The sequence below is a fragment of the Cololabis saira genome, chromosome 13 (assembly GCF_033807715.1).
Source record: "Cololabis saira isolate AMF1-May2022 chromosome 13, fColSai1.1, whole genome shotgun sequence".
Lineage (NCBI taxonomy): Eukaryota > Metazoa > Chordata > Actinopteri > Beloniformes > Belonidae > Cololabis > Cololabis saira.
The window spans coordinates 10,102,854-10,123,124 of NC_084599.1; the positions used below are offsets into that span (position 1 = coordinate 10,102,854).

A 20,271-nucleotide genomic window follows, 5' to 3' on the forward strand; every position below is an offset into this window, starting at 1 on the left:
TCTTCCGAATAAGATACGGAATGTGCTTAATTATAGTGGTGCATTTTTCTTTTACAGAAATTGATTGAAAGTCATCCATCCATCTGTCCATTATCATTACCTGCTTATTCCTCGGATTGGGGGATCGGCTGGAGCTAATTGAAAGGCATTAGTACATGCTTGACAAGTTGCCAGTCCATCACAGAGCCAGTAAAATCACAATAAAATGAATTAATGAGAGCCTCAATTTCACATAAGAATTCCTTCTATAAAAATTAAACAAAGTGTACTGTATAAATTTAAATAAACAGTGTATAATTACATTCTTGGAGGATAAAACTGTAACACAATTACCTGAATGGATGCTCTGTGCACACACAGAGTTACATTTAGGAAGTTTATTTGTCCAAAAGGGATGTGTTGCCATTTGGGCTAAAATCCCTCATTTACAACCGTTTTGCTGGTAATGAATGTGCATGACATTATTCTTAATGCAGTCAGCTGGACTTTGGCAAAATGCTCTCAATATATCACTAGAAGCTACAGTTGTAACAGCCAACAACTATTCCTCAAGAGAGTGTTCACAATATAATAGGATTTTAACATGTCACCGGAGGCATGGGTCCAGTTTTAAACTCAATATTGTTCCAGGAGAGTCAGCAGAGGACTGAGTGGGATCTACTTCACTAGCTTTTAATTTTAGAGTGATATTTGGTCATTGCTTTGTTGGCTAAAAAAACTACAAAAACAAAATTAGAAACCACTGATATCAGCACATATCCAGGGTAAACTAGTATTCATCTTTAGAGGGAAAATGTGGTCATATTCAAACAGCAAAGCTACATTCTGGTCATCTCTGAAGTGACCTGTTCGGTACTTTTGTCCCTGGTCATTTCTCTAGTGAACGGTTTCTACTGCTCAGAGAAGGATGTGAATGCTGATGCCGAGGGAACCCTGATGCGATGTGGGCAGAGCTTGCCAGTGCCAAAGGGGGGTCATTCAGAAGGGCTGTACCCCCAGAGTCTCCACTGCAGCAGACCTTCGTCTAACCTCCTTCTGCAGGATGGCCCTCAACAAGACACCAGGTAAATCGCCACTGTTATTCATGTTTTGTAGGCCTACAATTTCTAAATTCCAGTTTTGAGTGTTTCCTGTCTGGTATAGTATTACTAAAAATATGCAGGTACAATATGTCTTTTATTATTTTCGCTATCAGATGCACACATGTCTTCCTGGAAAGTTTTATCCAGTCTCCAAAGGCTCACAAAAGGGGTTCAATCTACAATATTTATGTTACACTAATGCAATGCTTTTGTTTTGCAATCTCCGACTACTGTTAGCCAAGTCAGATGGAATTTCCAGTTGATTTCTTGGTTGTAATGTTTTAGCCCCTTCTTTCCTCTCCAGAAGTGCCTCTTGACCAACATTCATTTCTACCACATTGTCTCTCAGTTTTGTCACTACAGCCAAACAGGAAATTGTGCTCCCGAACAGAAAGAGGGGAGGATCAAGTCTTTATTAACAACAACTATGACCAAGTCTGCCAGTAGCTTTCTCCAGTTCTAGCTTAGCATTAGCCCTGCTTTTTTTTTTTTTTTTTTTTTTATTCCCCCAGTCCAGTCTGCTCAGGGAAAGAGACAAAGACGATACCTGCATGAGACAGACTGGAGAAAAGAGAGCTCTTCTCACATCACTCATGGGCTTTGGACAAAATCCATAATGAGCCAAATGACAGGAATGATTATGTAGGAGATCACAGAAACGCATGGGGAAATACGACCCAGGTTCCCCATTCAGCGGGGCAAAGATTCCCACCATAATACACAGTATTGTAAACGGTGACCCTTCATGGGCTGCAATTATGCCACTAAAACAGGTGACTCCTTATTTATCCCCAATGTTGGATTGGGTTTAACCCCTTTGTGTCATCAAAGCCTGTCGGATGGACACACTAGCCAGTGGCCTCTCAGCTGCCATCCAACCCTCCCCCTCGCTCTGTTCTTAAATACCCATTCATATCCTCACACTACAGGAAGATCCCCTTTCATTTATTCATAAAATCACTTTTGGATCATAAGCAGTTCCTACTACCTGGTGTGTAGCATAACCTCACTGTGTCCATAACATGGTGTTTGGAGTGTAGTTTGATCATTAACTGCCTTGTGATGAATGCCTGGCTTTTTGAAATATTGTAGGTCAGTGGGATTTATTTACCGGTAGTTGTTTTTTTTTGTTTTTAATGTGAACTGAGAGTAAGCTTGAGGAGGAGGGGTGGCAAGAGGCAAAACTGACAGTGCTGCCGGTGGGAAGGATGAACCCGCCTGTGTCTGTCAACATTAGCAGAGCTATCAGAGCTCATGTTCTCATTCTGTTTTTATCCTTACAGGAGCTGCTCCACCTTCCAGAGGACCCCGCCAGGGGCCTCACCCGGCCTGGGCTGCGGCACCAACAGGGCTCAGTCTTCCGTCTCTTACCCAGTCAAACAGGAGAACTCAATGGTCTACAAGGTCTCCGGCGTCCATTGCACATCTCAACACGGGTTTCAAACCTGCAGAGCGGCCCAGGTTTTGGAGATCTCGAGAGACGAGATGGCCGAAGCTATTCGTGCTAGCTGCAACAGCAACGGCGTTTGCGCAGTGAGTGTGTCAGAAGACGCAGTGCAGCAGTTTAATAATGAAAATGACTCCTCCCCGCTGGCTTTGTCCCCAATTGGCTCCCATCATTCAGCGCGGCTGCTCAGTGCTAGCAGTGTGAAGAGACGCTGTTTGTCCCTGGCCTCACAGTCCTCCGCCGCTGTTGGCACCGGCAGCGTCACCTCTACCGGTTCCCCGTTGGCTTCTGTCGCAGCCTCCGAAGAGATCAGTATCACCGCAGTCCTCTGCTCCTCCTCCCAGATGTCAATGGTTGCCTGCGTGAACGGGTTCTGCGCCAACCTCTCGCCCAGCCAGACTAGCAGCGCCAGCTTCTCTTCCTCTTCCTCTTCTACATCCCCGCCCTCTAACTGCTGCCCACAGGAAGCCCCCCAAAGGCCCCCACCTCGCGGCAGCCCCCAGCGGCCCACGCTACAGGAGAGCTGTCAGCTGTCCTCACCTGCCACCTGCCTGCTGTCCCTTTCCTCATCCTCTTCATCCTCCTCTTCAGCGTCATTAGTGGAGCCAGAGGTGGGCCAGGGGCAGAGCCTGGGGCTGTGTGAGGAGCAGGGGTCCGTGCTGCGGGGGTGCGTGGCCGGAGGACCGGCCGGGGGAGGAGTGAGCGGAGGAAGAGCTTCGGACGAGTTGGGGCAATTGATGCGGGGGTCTGGTATGTCTGGGGCATTGCATCAAGGGGCCGACGCTGGAGGTCTTCTAGATGGGATTCAGAGATCTGGGGCCACCCTCAAGCAGGAGCCCCTGGATGATTTCTCTCCCAGTGAAGATGAACTCTTTCAGCACCACTATCATCATCACCATCACTTGAGCGGTCACAGTGGGCACCTTCGTCACACTCACCACCTGCCTCGATCTGCCATGCCTCCTCCTTATCACTTGCACCAATACCCAGGGCCCGGTCCCGGGGGGTCCCTACACATCCAGAGCCAGCAATCGGCACCAGCCTCTTCTTCCCTGCGACTCAAACCGAACTCTGCAGGGCCTCCTGCACCCCACACAGCCCCAGAGCGGGAAGAGGTCGGAGGAGGAGCACTGGCAGATAAGCAGGTGTGTCGCTGGATCGACTGCAGCGCTGCCTACGAGCAGCAGGAGGAGCTTGTGAGACATATTGAGAAAGTCCACATCGACCAACGCAAGGGCGAAGACTTCACCTGTTTCTGGGCCGGCTGCATTCGCCGCTACAAACCCTTCAATGCCCGCTACAAGCTACTCATTCACATGCGGGTCCACTCTGGAGAGAAACCTAACAAGTGCATGGTGAGTCCTCTTAAACCACTTCATTATTGTAGCCAGATGCCCCGAAAAGATGCCAGTGGTCACTTTCACAACACATCCATCTAATGTTGTTTAAAATAATCACTTCTTTCTTAACTTATATACTTTTTTCATGAAGTTCCCTTCAATAACATTATACTCCAACATGATACTCACCATATGTATCCAGAAACACGATTTATTTCACAGCTGATTACTTTTCCTCACGAAATTTTTGTTTTGTTTAGGTTAAGAAATATGGTAAAGACCAGTATTTTTTTAGTGGAACATCTGTCAGAGTTGTTTTTCCTGCTGTAGCAGTAGCACCACCTCGTCAGTATAAATAGATTTGTTCTTGTATTTTTTTTTCCTTTTTTTTTTTTTTTTACAGGTAAGGTTTCAATTCCCCGAGTCAACACACCAATCAATGTCAAGTTGTCACTCCCCCGGTGTACCCACAAAAAGGAAAAAGCCCTCCAAACCTTAAGAATGATTTTATCCATATATACACTATCAGTCCACAATTTGTGTAGGGTGAAGCCATATTTATTTTCAGGAGTACTCTGTTTTTTGAGACGGGATTCAGATCATGAAAAGCCAACACATATGGTTAACATAACCAAACAATGCCTACACTTGATCCTTTTTAAATGGGAGCTTTAAAAGTTTAGCTGTCCCACAAGTATTAAGTGCATTGGCTTCTCGTCCAAGCTAAACATGAGGAGAAATGCAGTAGTCTGGAGAAGTGAGCCACAGAGGGATAGTCGGTAACATTTGCAAGTCTTGCTCAATTCATGGTTTTTTACCTAAAGTCCCTGTCAGAGCTGCTCCTCTTCAAGCACTAAATACAAATCCTGATTCTAGCTGAAATATGTAATTCTGTGACAGTAACGGTACCTGTTAAGTTGTAAAAACTAGGCCTCGTTTACATTTCTAAACAACAGTAGCTTCTAAAGTTGGATGAGTTTGCATTTTACATATGTTTTCTGGGACGGTCCTGCTGATTCTGACCGATCCTGATGCTTTTCAGTACATATGCGCGCCGCATGCTGATTGAAAGACGCGGGCTCAGCTGCTGCTGCTGCTGTCTCTATTTAGCATCACTGCAGGATATTAGTCACGGTGCTTCTTTGGATAAGTGAGGAAACATATTTGGATGTCATTTTGCTGCGCCGGTCATGCCGACATCTTTAGTTCAGCTTTAGGACTGAGCTGCATTACAAGCCTACATGTGTCTTTTTTTTGTTTCCCTGTGTAGTTTCATGCAGGGTGTTTCTTTACCAGAACAAGCGCTGACATTTGGGTGACAAATGGCAGATAGACACCATGAGATTGTTTATACAGCGTAGGTATACGCTGAGAAAAGCGTGACTTTGTCTTTTTGGGGATGTTTACCATATGTGAACATGAGAACAATTTGGCTCAGTTTGGACACGCTGCTGCTGGACTCTGTCTGCAGCGCGAGGCAGCGTGAAAACTCTGCAACGCACCTTGACCTCCCGATCGCCCTTATTTCATTTGCATCCGCACATGCTTGCAGCGATGCAGCGATGTTAAAAATGGGCTCATTGTGGTGACTCAGTCAGTCCCCCACAATACAAAGTATTGATTCAGCGTACAGTACGTTGGGATGTAACACTCCTGGTTTTTTGACGGAACCTAAACATAAACGTGAAATGTTTTTGAGCTTGAATCAACACATCTAATCAGCAGGGATTGCATGTATGTTGATTTGGGACTTCACAAGATAAACTTAGAGGCCCAGAGAAAAATAAACGTGTGTGTGTGTGTGTGTGTGTTCATGTTTGTAGTCAGTAAGTCAGTACTGTGCACATATAGGAAACCCTGTGTCTCCGCGTGCATCTGTATTTTAGCTCTGCCTTTCCCATGTCCTATATTTTTTGTCTGAGCTTGTGAGCCTTTTGCCACTAGCATTGATGCCTCTTATGTTTGTTGTGCTCATGTAATAGACAAAGGCATTCAAGTATTTAAGCTATTCATATGGAGGAAACAGATGAGACATTCTCTTGTAGGACCAAATTCTCTTGAAAAAACAGAGCTGATCCTTTTATTATCTTTCCAGCGGCAGCTTCCAGCAGGCACTCATGAAGGAGGCCTCTGCTGACATCCAAACATAACACATCTCTCTCCTCTTTCGCCCTCTCCCCTGCTCTTGCTACAAACAGTATATACTTTTCTTCAAACAGCTGTACAGCATTTGCTTCATGCTGCGTCTTGGCTGGAAAAAGTCATTATCACAACGCGCAGGTCGTACCTCGAACCCTGCGTGGGCCTGTCACACTCTGTACCTGGATAATATTTTTTAAGAAATTTCCCCGTTTGAAAAATACATCAGTGCGTTCCATGTGTAGATGGCCTGGTTTGACGCTCGTAAAAAAAGCTCCCGTTAACTTTTTTGAAGGTTTTTGCTTGGTTCCCACTCTCCGAGCAATTAAAGTCAGCCCTGGGTTGTTGTGCAGGGCAAGCGAGTGCTGAGGGACGCACGGACGAAAAGGAAACAACATAATCTCTCTGCAATATCCTGTTGTGTTTCATGCCTAATTCACTTGTTGTTTTAGTTTATTACATTTTTTTTCCTGTGTCTGCATAAATATTAAAAATATATCCAACAAGAGTAAGGCCTGTCATAGTCCGGGACTTTGATATTGCTCTGCTTCGTCAAAAGGCCGGGCCTGGTGGATTTGAAGTGTCTGAAGGCTGCACTGTGAGCTATGTAGTTTAGAAAAATATCTTCCTAACCCACTGAGGATCTGAGCAAGCACTGCCATGACAGAGTACCTTCGGGCATCAACAGCATTAGGCTATTTGGCCTTTGTGGCATAGCTGTTTTTGATTAAATCTACACATTTTACAATAGAAACTCAAATAAAAGCACAGTTTGGATGCCCTGAGGTACATTTGCCTCGCTATGTACATATATGCCTTTGTCAGCAGTGAGCTCAGGTGCAGGCAGATGAAACTGGGAGTGCCATTAGCTAATTAAAACTGAGGTTCAGCCCATGATTCAACTTTTCCTCTGAATGCTGGTTGAAACTGGAGCTGTCTGGGCACTGTCTAAGAGTGGAGAGTGACATTGATATTAATGTGTCGGAGCCTATGACACTCTGGATCGTCCGTCTGAACCACCGTGGCCTATAGTTACTTGCTTATTTCAGGTTGCTCGGTTTTGACTAAAGGATTGCAACGAGAGCATGGGAAATACCTTTCCTTTTTAAGTTTGTGCCCACATGCAGAGTAGAAGGGTCTCTATATGGCTCATACACAGTAATTGGGATCCGTTGGGGTGAAAGTGTAGGCTGTTTCAGCGTGTCATTGGTAACTCTATGCTCATGAAGCTCTTGTTAAGTTGTCTGTTAAATTTACAGTTTTGGCTCATATACAATGAACTAATCAGGACCAAATGAGGACCTGGCAGACATAAACTGCTAGCATTGTATCTTAAAATCCTATACCTCTCTTCATTATAAAAAAAACGAACAAACAACGTGTTGCAATACAGTAGGCTTGAGAAGCATTTTGTCCAGGCCTAATGTTTATTAAGGATGCTACTTGGTCTACAGGTCGCCATGCCTACAGCAGCGCAGGTCTGTCAGTCTGTTCTGTCCATATTTTGAAACTGCTGGCAGAGGAACCCTGCTGTTTTTGCATTCAGCTAAAAACCCCTGATCGTTCATTGTTGCTTATTATCCTTTGTGGAGAGAGCCGGGCCAACTTCTTGTCGGGTCAAAAAAGTTTTCCAGTCAGTCTTTTCCACTAATGTATTATACATCCATATCTCCCCAGCCTTCTTGGACAAACACCACGACACAACTAATATAAGTTTTATTTACTTGTCATTGGCAATACGTAATGAAGTTTCACTTCATGAGGTAGAACATATCTCAAACTAATAGCCGAAGGAATCTCTGTATGTGTCCATCTTCCACGTGGTCTTTCATTAAAGGAGCATGAGGCTCCTTTTAAGAAATGAGACTCTCTAGCGCCACCCTTCACCACGACGGCCTTCGGGGGTACTGCAGCCAACAGTGAAGCCGGCACGGGAGAACGGGGAGAACGTGCATGCAGCGCCATGTGACGTCACATCCACAGCCCAGCGCGGGAAATTCCGGCCCAGAATTGCAGCACATTTTGCAGCACACAGCCTGTTCAAGGCAACGGAGAGATACACTAGAGGGCTCATTCTTTTTGGTTTGGAACGCTTCATCTGACATTATTACTAGAAAACTTAAAACGTATACAAATTTTTTTCATAAATCCTGCCTCATGCTCCTTTAAGTCATGTTATATCCATGAGTTAACTTTTAAAATGACAAAACAATGGTATATTTAAAAGTCCATGAATGTGCAATAGTGACATTCTGTCACTATTTTAAGGGCTACTTAAACAGGAAAACATGTATGTAAGTGTGCTGTTCATATGTGCCGCGTTCTGTGACATCACAGACCCATTTTCTCAGTATTATTATCCAGCACCGTCGGGAACACATCATGTCACAAATATTTATTAAGGCCAAAGAAATTTATTTCAATATATTGAATATATATATATATATATATATATATATATATATATATATATATATATATATATATATATATATATATATATATATACATATAGAATATAAATCAAAAACACAAAGTTGTGACTTCCTTGAAAAAAAGGGTATATTGTGACTCCTTTAACTCAATGCTAAGAAGTAAAGACATCAGCAGTCATCTTAGAGAAGCTGTTATTCTACACATCCACCAAGGAGTTATGTTATGACCATTTCCAGAGAAACTGCTCTCCATCATTTTACAGCGAGAGTTTATTCTGAATAAGAAAATATTCAGAAAAGTTGCCAATCTCCCCATGAGTCGATGCCACAGCAAGGTCAGACTGTGCAATGCTCATAGAAATTGCAAAAATATCTGGAAAGAAAAAAAAAAAACATGGCAAGGCTTTGGTTATGCAAAACTGTATCTGAACAACCCCCCTAGACTTTTGCAGCAATATTCTTTGGAAAAACAAGACCAAAGTGAAGATGTTTAGCTACAATGCATAGCATCACATTTGGCGAAACCCAAACTCAGCGTATCACCACAAACAGCATATAACAACTCCCAAGCACGTTGGTGAAAGGATGATGATTTGGGCTTGTCTTGCGGTCACTAAGCTGAACTTGCATTTTAACACTTGAGGCACTGAAACCATCTATAAATGTGCTTAGAGTCAATGGTAAAGTATTCAGGATTCAAAAATTAGGCTGAAACTGGGTAATGCAACCAGGCAGCGATCTGTAGCGCATGAGCAAATGTATTACAGAATGACTGTAAAAGAAAAGAATCAAGTCGATGTCCAGATTTGATCTCAGCTGAAATTCGGAGACATGACTTAATGAGAGCCGTGAATAAATTAATGCTCGCAAAAAAAACTTTTATAAACTGAAGCATCTTTGAAAAGTTTGTTTGAAAGGTTTGTTTGAAATGTTTGTCAAAACTCTTCCCCAACTATAGAAGAGGCTGATGATGTAATTCAGAAAAAAGATAACTTTTGTCAGGAATGAATCATGGGGTGTGCTTAGTTTTTCTGAATATTTCTTTTTAAACATTTTTTTAATGAAACAGTATTATGTGTCATATGTTGTTGTTCATCTGAGGATCTCGTAATAAGCAGATGTGTATTTTTTATTGTGTTCTGATATGTACAGCTGTTTATTTGAAGGGTTGGCAACTTTAAGCATCTTTATTTATTTATATCACATTTCAAACATGAAGGCTAATCAAGTTGTTCTACACAGGCAAAGGAGTGTTTCAGTGTGCTCATGACGAGTCCATGTGACATATGTATATATTCTACAATTACAAGTTAAGTAATAGTTGAAGTTCAAAAGTGAAGAGAATAACGTGTGTTTGTGTGTGTGTGTGTGTGTGTGTGCGTGCGTGCGTGCGTGCGTGCGTGCGTGCGTGCGTGCGTGCGTGCGTGCGTGCGTGCGTGCGTGCGTGCGTGCGTGCGTGCGTGCGTGCGTGCGTGCGTGCATGTGTGTGTGTGTTCGCGGTGTAGTAGAGGTCAACCTTCTTCACTTCCAGCCGAAGAACCCCCATGACATCGATTTCTTCTTTCATTCTTCGTCTCTACTTCCACTGTCTAATCTTTTAGATACATTATTCTGTCCATCAGCCAAGGCATTTGTGGATTTTTCCTTCTTCCACACCTCCTCCCCATGGACCTCCGTCATGGTGCTTAGGAACTGCAGGAGACGAGGGCCAGAAGTCTCAGCCTCATTTATCTTGTCCTTTTCAGCTATGAAAGCTTCTTCCAGTTATAGATTTTCACAGAAAAAAAAGCTTCCACTTGTTTGGTCTTGTCTTTCAGAGTTTTTTGAGAGGTTCTTTCAACTTCTCCTCCTCATTCAGTAAGGCATCACTTCCAACTTTTTGAACCAGACAATACCTTTCCAGCTCAGAGATCTGAAGTAAAAACTGCTGGGTCAGACTGAGGGGCAGCCTTTTTTTTAATCCTGCTCCAAAATTGCTGACGATATGTTGGCTCATATTGATGTTAGAAATGCATTTTCTTCAGCTGCTGCCAGTTTCAGTTTAGCCACTGTGGCAGGATCTGGGGTGACAAAAGACTGGTTGTAGTTGGGTAGATGGAGCAGCTACGGTCGAACATAATGGCAGGCTGTCACCGATGTCACTGCAGGCTGTGATTCATCACCACAGCACACTCACATTTTCTTCATTGAGCCACAGCTTAGGCACTTCCTGGAGGTTAGATATAGTTTTCCAAGGATCCAGTGATTGAAATAACTCCTTTTTTGGTCTGGATGGCAGACTGCCTACCTAGGATCCTTGATCACTTCCTAGAGGGAAGAAGACTTGGAGGGCACATGCTCTGAATTTGGTTGCAAACATTAAAAGCTCTTTGTTGCTGTCTGCTTTCTGCTTCACCTGTCTACATCTAAAAAGATTTGTGTCATGACTTTTTTGTAAAACACTTCTGATTCTTTGAAGCCCAACTCCCAGTGTTTTTTTTTTATGTCATATTTCGTTTTTTGTTGACAAAAGTGAAAATATTTCCCATGTAAGTCATATATACACAGCCAAAAAGATTTGTGATATCATGGATGACCTCCATCCTCTACGTTAATCATTTGCACGATTTTTGCTAACTTTGTAGCTTTCATCTCTGTTGTAAAGATTCAAAGAAAAGAGGAGTCACTTGAACCAATGAACAAATAATAAACATTCGGGAGAAGAGTTCACGCAAGCCCTGAAATTAATTTTGACATCAATCTTTTCAAAAGTTTATTTTCAGCTCCGACTAAAAGTAAATACAGAAATTAGCCACGCTAAAATTACTATTCGTCAGTAGTGATTTCTATCCAGGAATACTTGCCAGGAAATACTCTTCAGTGCAAGCTGGATCGTGTCAGCTTCCCTATGAGAACATTTACCACTGATTTCAGTTTTATTGTCAGTCATGATAATCCAAACCAAACTCAACAGAGATGGCGGTAAAACAAATCAGAGATTAAAAAAAACCCCAACCCAAAACAAGACTGAAAAACAAGGGATCTGTTGAGTTCTCAGTACAGAAAGTGCCAGTGGAACTTAAAAGATTAATTAAGTTACTTCCAGGGATGCACAATTTGTGTCATGTTGTGTATGTTAATTTCTTGTGAAATCAGAATTAGAATCAACTTTATTCACCAAGTTTTTCCAAACAAATGAACAAATGAACAAGTTTCTGCAGACTTTGTCTCTCAAGGTTCAATTAAAAAACTATAAAATAAAGATTAAAAAAAACACAGCAATCAAAAAATATGTATACTTTATACAAGACAGAACTAATATTTACAGACATGCAGATCTTGCACCATTATTTGACAATCTGTGACTACTTGCAAGTTCTGCAGAGTGACGGCCTGAGGGAAAATCCTGTCTCTGTGGCGGGTGGTTCTGGTGTGCAGCGCTCTGTACCGCCAACCAGACAGGAGACATCTGAAAAATTGCTGCGAGGGGTCTGCAGAAATGTTCCTGGCCTGTTTCCTGACTTTGGACTGGTACAGGTCCTGGATGGAGTGACAGTCTGCCCCGATTATTTGTTCTGCAGACCTTAATGTCCGTTGCAGTCTGTACCTGTCCTGTTTGGTGGCTGATCATAACCAGGCAGTGATGGAAGAGCACTGGACCGTGTGGATGATGGCAGAGTGACGGCAGGGACCAATGAGCAATTGTTTGGATTCAGCCAAATTGTTCCAAAAAGTTGTTTTTTTTGCTGTATTTTTGAATCACAATTTCCTAAAATAAATATTTAAAATGTTAAGTTTCAGCTTTCTGTAGAAATGTTATATTATACATAGTTTTATATTATAAATAGTATTTAGCTGCACTGTAAAGACCGTAGGGTCTGAGATTTTTTTTTTTTTTTTTTTTTTGTATTCTGAGCATTGCACACTCTGACCTTGGGAAGATTGGCGACTCCCTTGAACGCTTTCCGCTATAAACAAGCTTTCTCATTGCATATTTACATATTTGCATATTACGAATTGTTTGGAAGTGGTTTTATGACCCTTTCTAGTTTGATGTTAAGCAACAATTGTTTCTCTCAGACCATTGCATATTTCTATCCCTATTGGCGTTGTGTTAACACACATGTGAATTCTCCACCCCAGCAAACTTCCAAAAACATCTGCTTTTACTGAGGTCTGCAAACCTGCTGATGATTAGTTCATCCAGGCTGATGATGCACCTGGATGCAACCATATGTTGGGTTGGGGTTTTTTGGTTTGTTTTTAAAAAGTTGGAAAAAAAGTAAAAGAAAAAAAGGAATGTCGTTGTTTGTCTGAGGTTGTAACTAAGACTAATTATTTTAGGAAGATTTAAAACATTTTTTTTTTTACATTTTAACATTTGCATGGCTGACTGATGTAAAGAATCAAGTGGCACAGTATGTGCTGGGTAATCAGATCTCTGACTGACAAGACTTTTTTTTGTTAGTTGGATCCTCACTAATGACATAAAACATTTAAATATGGTCCAAAACATGGCAGGTATAGCAGCATATATGTTATTTCTATTTTTATACACATTGTATTTGCACCACGCTTGTTTTTAGAAATACAGCACAACCAACAATCAAAACTGGTACTTGCACAACATGATTGACGGGAGCAGTTCTTTTGGTTTTTGTAAACTGCAGGCTGCAGATGGGGAGCTACAGCTACCCTGCTTTCACCCTAATAACCAGGTATCAAAGCATGCTGGATTTGCTTCATGTGATACACTTTAATTGCATTTGTCTGGAATGCAGTATTTTGAGTTTCCCAATTTCCTCAACATTTAATCACCCTCTGGTATCAGAAACCTGAAGACCCAGGGCTGCGGCTGGACATACATTACACTGGGATTGTGTCATAATTGTGTCCCATCCAGGACCTTAATCAGTTTAACTTCACTACTGAGTCAGATCATTTTACTAATGCATGAGCGATATGGAGCTGGGGTGGGAGTTTGGGGTCTTCAGCATGTTCAGAGGGCTTTTGAAGGGTTACAAACACTATTACTAGGTATTGATGGCAAAGACCTGTGGGATTTCTTTCATTGGCCAATTTTAAACTATTCTAAATTCAAAAAGTTCAGCATTACTTTCTGACTGTAGCTATTTCTTTGTAACCAAAAGAGCATTTAAGCCATAGTTTCTGGCATTTCAAAAGTTACAGATAACTTCTCCTTCGAGGCTAACATCTACTCCTAATTCCCAAAACTGACCTTGTTTTGACACCTTTGTGCCACAGCAGCCACTCTGCAAACATACTCACAAAATATGTTAGCTGGTGTGCGTGATCTCTGTGTTTTGAACGTCTCAGTGCATCCAAATATTTGGTTATATTTTCTGCTGACCTCTCATTGTTGAAGTCAGCCCCTTTAAGCCTCCAGAGCGCCATCTACTCCCAATTGCCCTGACATCTCCAACCAAAAATAGCATATAAGAAGGACATTTGTACCAAACTGGGACTACGTTCATCTCTGGGTCAAAGCACAACCCGGGGACGGCAGCGTCCTTTCACCCAGCCAGGACACATGCCATACCAGACTAAGCCAGCGCTGAGGCAAATATATGCGAGAACAGAACTGTTACCGTACAAAATAAACATCAAGAAAAGTATGGGTAAATTATGGAGCAAAAGACATGTTTACATTTAGGGTGTCAGGTTTAAATTATGTTCCGCGGTGCTCTGCAGTCAGTGTGCCGGGTTTAATTTGAATGTTTGTGATAATATGTGAAGGCTGAAAGAAATGGAGCCGAACAGGCAAGCCAGCTCCTCTGATGTCACTGTGAAAATTGCACTTTTCCCCCAGAAATCATCAAATGTTATTCGGTATGTACTCGTTGTGGGCATGTGGGAATTTTGGATGCATAAGCAAAGCTTTTACCCCCAGAACAAAAGTGTTTGATACGGGCCGACCTAGCTTTTCTAAAGAGAGACTTGGGGTGTGTGTTTACACCGTCAAAGCCTTTGGTGCGTTTTAAAATTCTCTGGAGAGCAGAGGACTGACGGGACCCCAGATCAAGGGACAATATTATATATGCATTGTGGTGTTTAAATAACCCATGATGTTTATCTAATTCAGGAAAATGTAGGGTTGCATAACAGCCGTGATCAATAATGAGACAGAAATAGGATGGCTCTGAGAAGGAAACAGAACCAAAAACCATTTTATTGGGGAACAAAATGATCCAACTTTTTTATTTCTATACTTTATGATCATGAGATCCTGCAGAAATGGCGCTGGAGAGATGTTGATATTTAAACTGGGATTTACCTCTCCCCCTTAGAGTTTTATGTCCCAGTGATCTGTCTTCAAGACCCCTTCTGCCCCTCTCTCTCTCTCTTTCTGTACACTTTTAAAAACATCTGTTTCACGTTCAATCTGTTCAGCTTTGGAATAAGTTTAACATCAATGTGAAAAGGTTTATGCAGCATTTAGAAGCAGATTGGTTTAGTTATTCGGGGAGGATTACCACAGAAGTAAAAAGCTTTTAAGTCGTAGCATATCCTCTTGTTTTTTCTTCTGCTTTACAAGCTTCTCATAACAGCAGTCTTTCATACTCTCTCACATAACAGCTGTCATTTGGACTGCACCGCATCCATGTCAGAGAGGAAGCAAGTAAAATATCACTATCACCTGTTTTATTTTTACAGACATGAGGCCAAGAAAATTTAGATTAGATCATGCATTATTTAAAGTTCTGTACAGCCAGGAAACAAATATAATTTGTTGGGAAAAATGTTGTAATGTGCCTGCTCTCTAACTGGCAAATTGTTTGTGGCCAGCGAGTGCAAGTCTTGGATTCGTATTACAGCTAGCATAAACATATGTCTGATGAGACATTAAAAGGGACATATTTTATTCCACGAATATGAAAAGCTTTATCAAAACATACCAGTCGCTAGTGGAACGTTAGGATTTGTGCTGCTGGCAGGTTGCATGACTGCGTTGTAATTACATGGGAATGGGGGGGAGGGGTTTTACTCTCAAATAAATATGTTTTCCAGCGGGATAGCAGACATAGGCATGTATCAGAGGCCTGAATAATTCAATACAAAGAGAGAGCTATGTGGTCAACTGATTTATTGAAATGCGAATGAATTGTGATGTGCCCGTTGAGAATGTCTGAGCCGTGATTCGCCCGGACATGTTGGATGTCTAAGATGGTCTGATATATTGCAACCAGCCATATCCACATGACTGGAAACTGGACCCTGAAAACCCGCAGAGAGCAGAAACGAACACAACCTTGGCACGTCGAAGAGTGAACAAATTTGAGGGCACAGTGGCATCGCAGTTGCACCACATTTCTTAGGCAGCAGCTTTTCTTACCCAGAAGGCTCTGTGGTCTGGTCCCAGTCCAAAGTGTTGCACAAATGCACTTTCTTCTTATTCGCTCGCCTTCAGTTCTTGGGCTGGTGTTGATCATAATGCCAGGTTGACCTATTGTTTAATTTTGCAGGCATGTTTTCTGTCTGAATGTCAGTATTTCTGGCATCGAGGTATTTGGCTTGGCAACCGGCTGAGCTTCTGCAGCGTTTATTTGTTGTCATGTCAGAGTTACACAGAGTCGATTTAGCAGCCATTGGTCAGCTGTGTCAACTTGTGCATTGCGCGGGCAATGAATGGTTGTATTTCTTTACTCTACAAGTTCGGACCATAAAGAAACACTTTAAGTTTGAAAAAGAAAGTAGGGCTGAATTAAAAAATACATCCATCAGCTGAAATAACAGAACAAGAATGCAAATGAGAAGAATGTGCATATAAATGGAAATAATCTTTGGTTACAGGCAGAATAAACTATTTTTGACCACAGCAAGAATCCATATTTTAAAGAAAATAAACCCTAAAACACATTTCATACTATTAGAAAACAGCTACTGGCAGTGTACTTTGGTTTTCTGGGTAGAAGCTGTGGTTTGGTGGTGGATGTTTTTCTCTCTTCCTCTCTGTTCAGCGTGAATGGTTAATGCCAGGCGTTGCTGTCGGAGTGAGGCTATCTTTCCAGCCTGCGGCAACATTCAGTGATTCCAATTTCTCCATTAGAGCAGCCTTACACAGACGATAATTAAATGCACTCACAGTGAACAGAGATAACGTTGGATCGCTTCAAAGCTTATCATCATACTGGATTATGCAGCATTTATCGATAATATTGATGAGAGGATTGATTAACTGCAACATTGCCATTACTGGCGTGAATTAGCATCCATCATCCCTCAGTCTCTCTAAAATGAAATAGAGACATCAAACACACTGATGCGTAAAGCAGAGTGAGAGGAGCTTAGAGGTTGAAGGGGGTAAACAAGAGACAGCGAGAGAAAGCGAGAGTGAGAATGGAGGCAGGTGTGAGTGAAAGGTGCTGAATAGATGTGCAGCGTGGGTGTCAGAGGATGCTGTAGCTCATGCGTCTGTAGCACAGGATCCCGCATTCACTGCCAGTAACACCAGTCGGGTCGCCGGCCCCGGAACACAGATCATGTTTAGGATTTTCGTTGCGTAACCCGGAGTCCGTCTTTTTCATCCCGGGTTTGGATTTCGTGAATAGGTTTATAATTTATGCCTTGATGGTTACTAATGCCTGCAGTCTTGGGAGCTTTGTGTTGCACTTTAATTAGCTATTATAAATGGTTTGGATAGCTCGCACCATAAACACGCGGTCGAGGGACAAAGTGGGATGGCGCTTGCAGCAACTTTTCACCACAGGAGAGGTCACGGTCTCATCACTGAGGGAGTGGTCACACACTGTTAGGGAAAATGAAAGCAAATTACAGCGGGTTTAACCCAATAATCCCAAATGTAGCATATTAGATACATGCATTTTTTTAGCCTTAGACCTTTTTAGCATCCTCTTAATCAAAAAAAGAAAAAAAAGTTTTATATGAACCAAAAAATTATTTATTTTAATACAAAATGTCAGGCTTTAAAGGGTTAAAAGGCACAACAACATTTCTTGAATAATTAATTGAGGCTAAGGAGTGTGACAGATTCTGTGTGAAAATGTCTGAAAACATAGACATAAAAGAGTAGTTATGGTGGTGATTGTACACTGTTCCTTCTCTTAGTAAGGAGCATTGACATTGACGTGATCATGAATAAAATATCTTGTTTGTTATGAACAGAGTCTGTTTCAGCGTTAATTCCACATCTGGCTCGTGGTTTAGTAGAATCCACAGTTAAATGCCAATGCAGCAAATTTGGCCCTTTGCCCAAAAGAAAAACTTACCACGGTGAGGCAGTTTATGAAGCAGTAGGTTTGTATTTCTTCTAATTCTGCATGATCGTTCACATTACACTTGTCCTTCGTCATTCAGCTTTATCTTTGTGAGAACGTACACATTTTCTGCTTTTCTTTATAACCTGGTGAACCCATAAACTCAGACTGCCCGGTTCAAAAGGAAATCACATCTTAGCACGCTAATCTGGTGCGCCGCTGCAGAGCTGGTCAGCATTTGAATGAGGGCCTCTGAATCAGAGCAGGTTAAAGTGGTTCCATAAAGCTCGGCGCGCCGTTGTGCACTGAGGCTCGCACCGCGCCGGTCCTCCACCGCGGGAACACGGCTTCAGATCCATCACCGCACTTCCTCCTCAATCTTCGGCAAATGGCCTGAGAGAGGAACAGAACAGCTTGGCTGGCTCATTATGTGAGTAGCCCCATTTAGTCATCATAGGAATGCTTCCTGTTGTGCCATCCACATAGTTTTAATCCGGCCCCCAAAACTATTCAGGCATGAGTGCAAAATGGCTGTTAAGAACAATTTCTTTGGTCATTTACATGACTACTTCCTCCTACCAATTTATCGGCTGACTTATTGCACTGTTTTCTTGTTATTTCGCATCTGGACAACACTCCCTTCCCTTACCTCCACCCCCTATTTACTCACATGCAGTGTGTACTTACATATGTGTGCGGCACTCATATAGCAAGGATATATATATACGAATATATGGATATATATACGGATATATATATAAACGCACTGAAATAAGTGGAGAAAAGATGTTTTGGGAAGATGCAAAGAAGGAAGTGTGTAGGAATTCATTTCGCTCCTTAAAGCACCATTCACAACATTTGAAACTGGAAGCCAAAAGGATCCTGATCCACAGTGGAAATGATATGTGTAAACTATGAAATGTGAATTTTTTAGTCAAGCTGTGTTTAATTTTGTATCATGATGAAGCGCATGAGAAACCTGCGTCTCCTTAACTGTCTCGTTGAATCATATGGATATAATTTCATCCATTTACGTTTTTCAGCTCTTTGCTGTGGTTGCCACAGGGCATTTGGAAGCGGGCAGATTAAATGCACATGTTCCTCTCATTCGCGGCCGAGCCACTCTGCTGCACAGCCTCCCCTCCGAACAGATCCTGAAGTGTTGGTGGTTTTTCCTCGCTGGTCAGCGCAGAGAAAGACACCTTGTGATAAACCAGCTCATTCCCCTCTGCCAAATCTTTTTTTTTTTTTCCTTTCATAGTAATGATGTTATACAACCTGTTTTGCGCATTGGCACTTTATAACATGTTTCACTTGGCCGTGTTTTCATTTGCAGCCCTTCATCGTGTCTGTCAGGCTCTGCAGTAAAGAAGCCAGGACGTATTAACGTAAAACTAATCACAGAAAAAATAAGTGGTGGTTGTTAAGCCGTTAGAGCATTTTTCTTTTATTGGGGCCTTAGAAGCTAAGTAATAGAGAATTTCATGCTAGTTAGCAGGCAAACAGTGGAATAAAGTCGTCCATCATAAGCCAGAGGCAGCACTTCACTTACTGCTCAGGTCCATAGAGATGTATTAGGGTTTAAGGACTATCAAAGGAATCCCCCTCCATCTGTAGCAATATCAAAAGAGCTATGGGTGTCAGCAGAGAAAACCCTTAATGCTTAGACTAGGTAGGTGGTGACCTCGGTGGGGATTGGTTTTCCAAGGATAAACCTTTTCACCTCATCATGTTCTCCCTCCACACATTTGTCTTTTTTACCGACATTTATCAAGACTTAAATCAGATTTGTGTTATACATGTCAGCGGCCACGTTTCCCCCCAGCACCCGTCCATAACGGCTCGTTTGTTCCCGTCATCCGAAGCTCCTGTAGGTTGCTAATGAGCTGCTGCATGTGAGCATGTGAGTCGTACACTGCCGTCTTTTAGTTCTTTTACCTGCCAGTCAGGAGTCATTTACCATGAAGACCTCAGGCTCGATGGACCTTTGCTGCTCCCAATACCAGCCCCGTAATCTGTCTGTTGTGATCAGCTGTCTGTCCACGCTTTTGACTCTCTTTAAACTTGCCTCAACCTAGGGTTGCCACTTTTCAGAAATAGAAATAAGGGACGCCCCGATTTCAGCAGCGAAGACGCCAATAAAAGGGACATCCCCAAAACTTCTAAACTGCATAGAAATATATATATTTTATGCGAAAAAAACAAAATGCTTTGATTTAAAGTTTAAAGTGCTTTAATAGAATTGAACTTGCATGACTGTGCAGCCAGCCAATCATATAGAAACTGAAATATCCTCCTATTCTATGTTTGTGTAAAAGTATGGTAATATATGGTGTATATAGTGTAAAAGTTAATTTATTTCAATACTTCAACTGAAAAGGTGAAACTAATATATTACATAGTCTCATTACATGCAAAGCAATATATGTTAAACCTTTATTTGTTATAATTTTGATGATTGAATTGTTTATTGATTTAATATAATATTCACATTTTTTGAGATTTTTTATTTGGGGTTTTCATAAACTGTGAGCCATAATCATCAAAATTATAACAAATAAAGGCTTGAAATATCTCACTTTGCATGTAGTGGGAAATAATATATTTGTTTCG

The 20,271-nt window shown here is 42.0% G+C and overlaps 1 protein-coding gene across 1 annotated transcript in view; it reads left to right on the forward strand.

Annotated features, from left to right (window-relative positions):
* LOC133458094 (zinc finger protein GLIS1) overlaps positions 1 to 20,271 on the forward strand; it is a 100,137-nt gene that overhangs the window by 47,659 nt on the left and 32,207 nt on the right. Inside the window, exons 3-4 of the mRNA XM_061737637.1 lie at positions 881 to 1,064; positions 2,366 to 3,884. Of these exons, the coding sequence (XP_061593621.1) occupies positions 881 to 1,064; positions 2,366 to 3,884 (1,703 nt within the window). The remainder of the gene's footprint in view (positions 1 to 880; positions 1,065 to 2,365; positions 3,885 to 20,271) is intronic.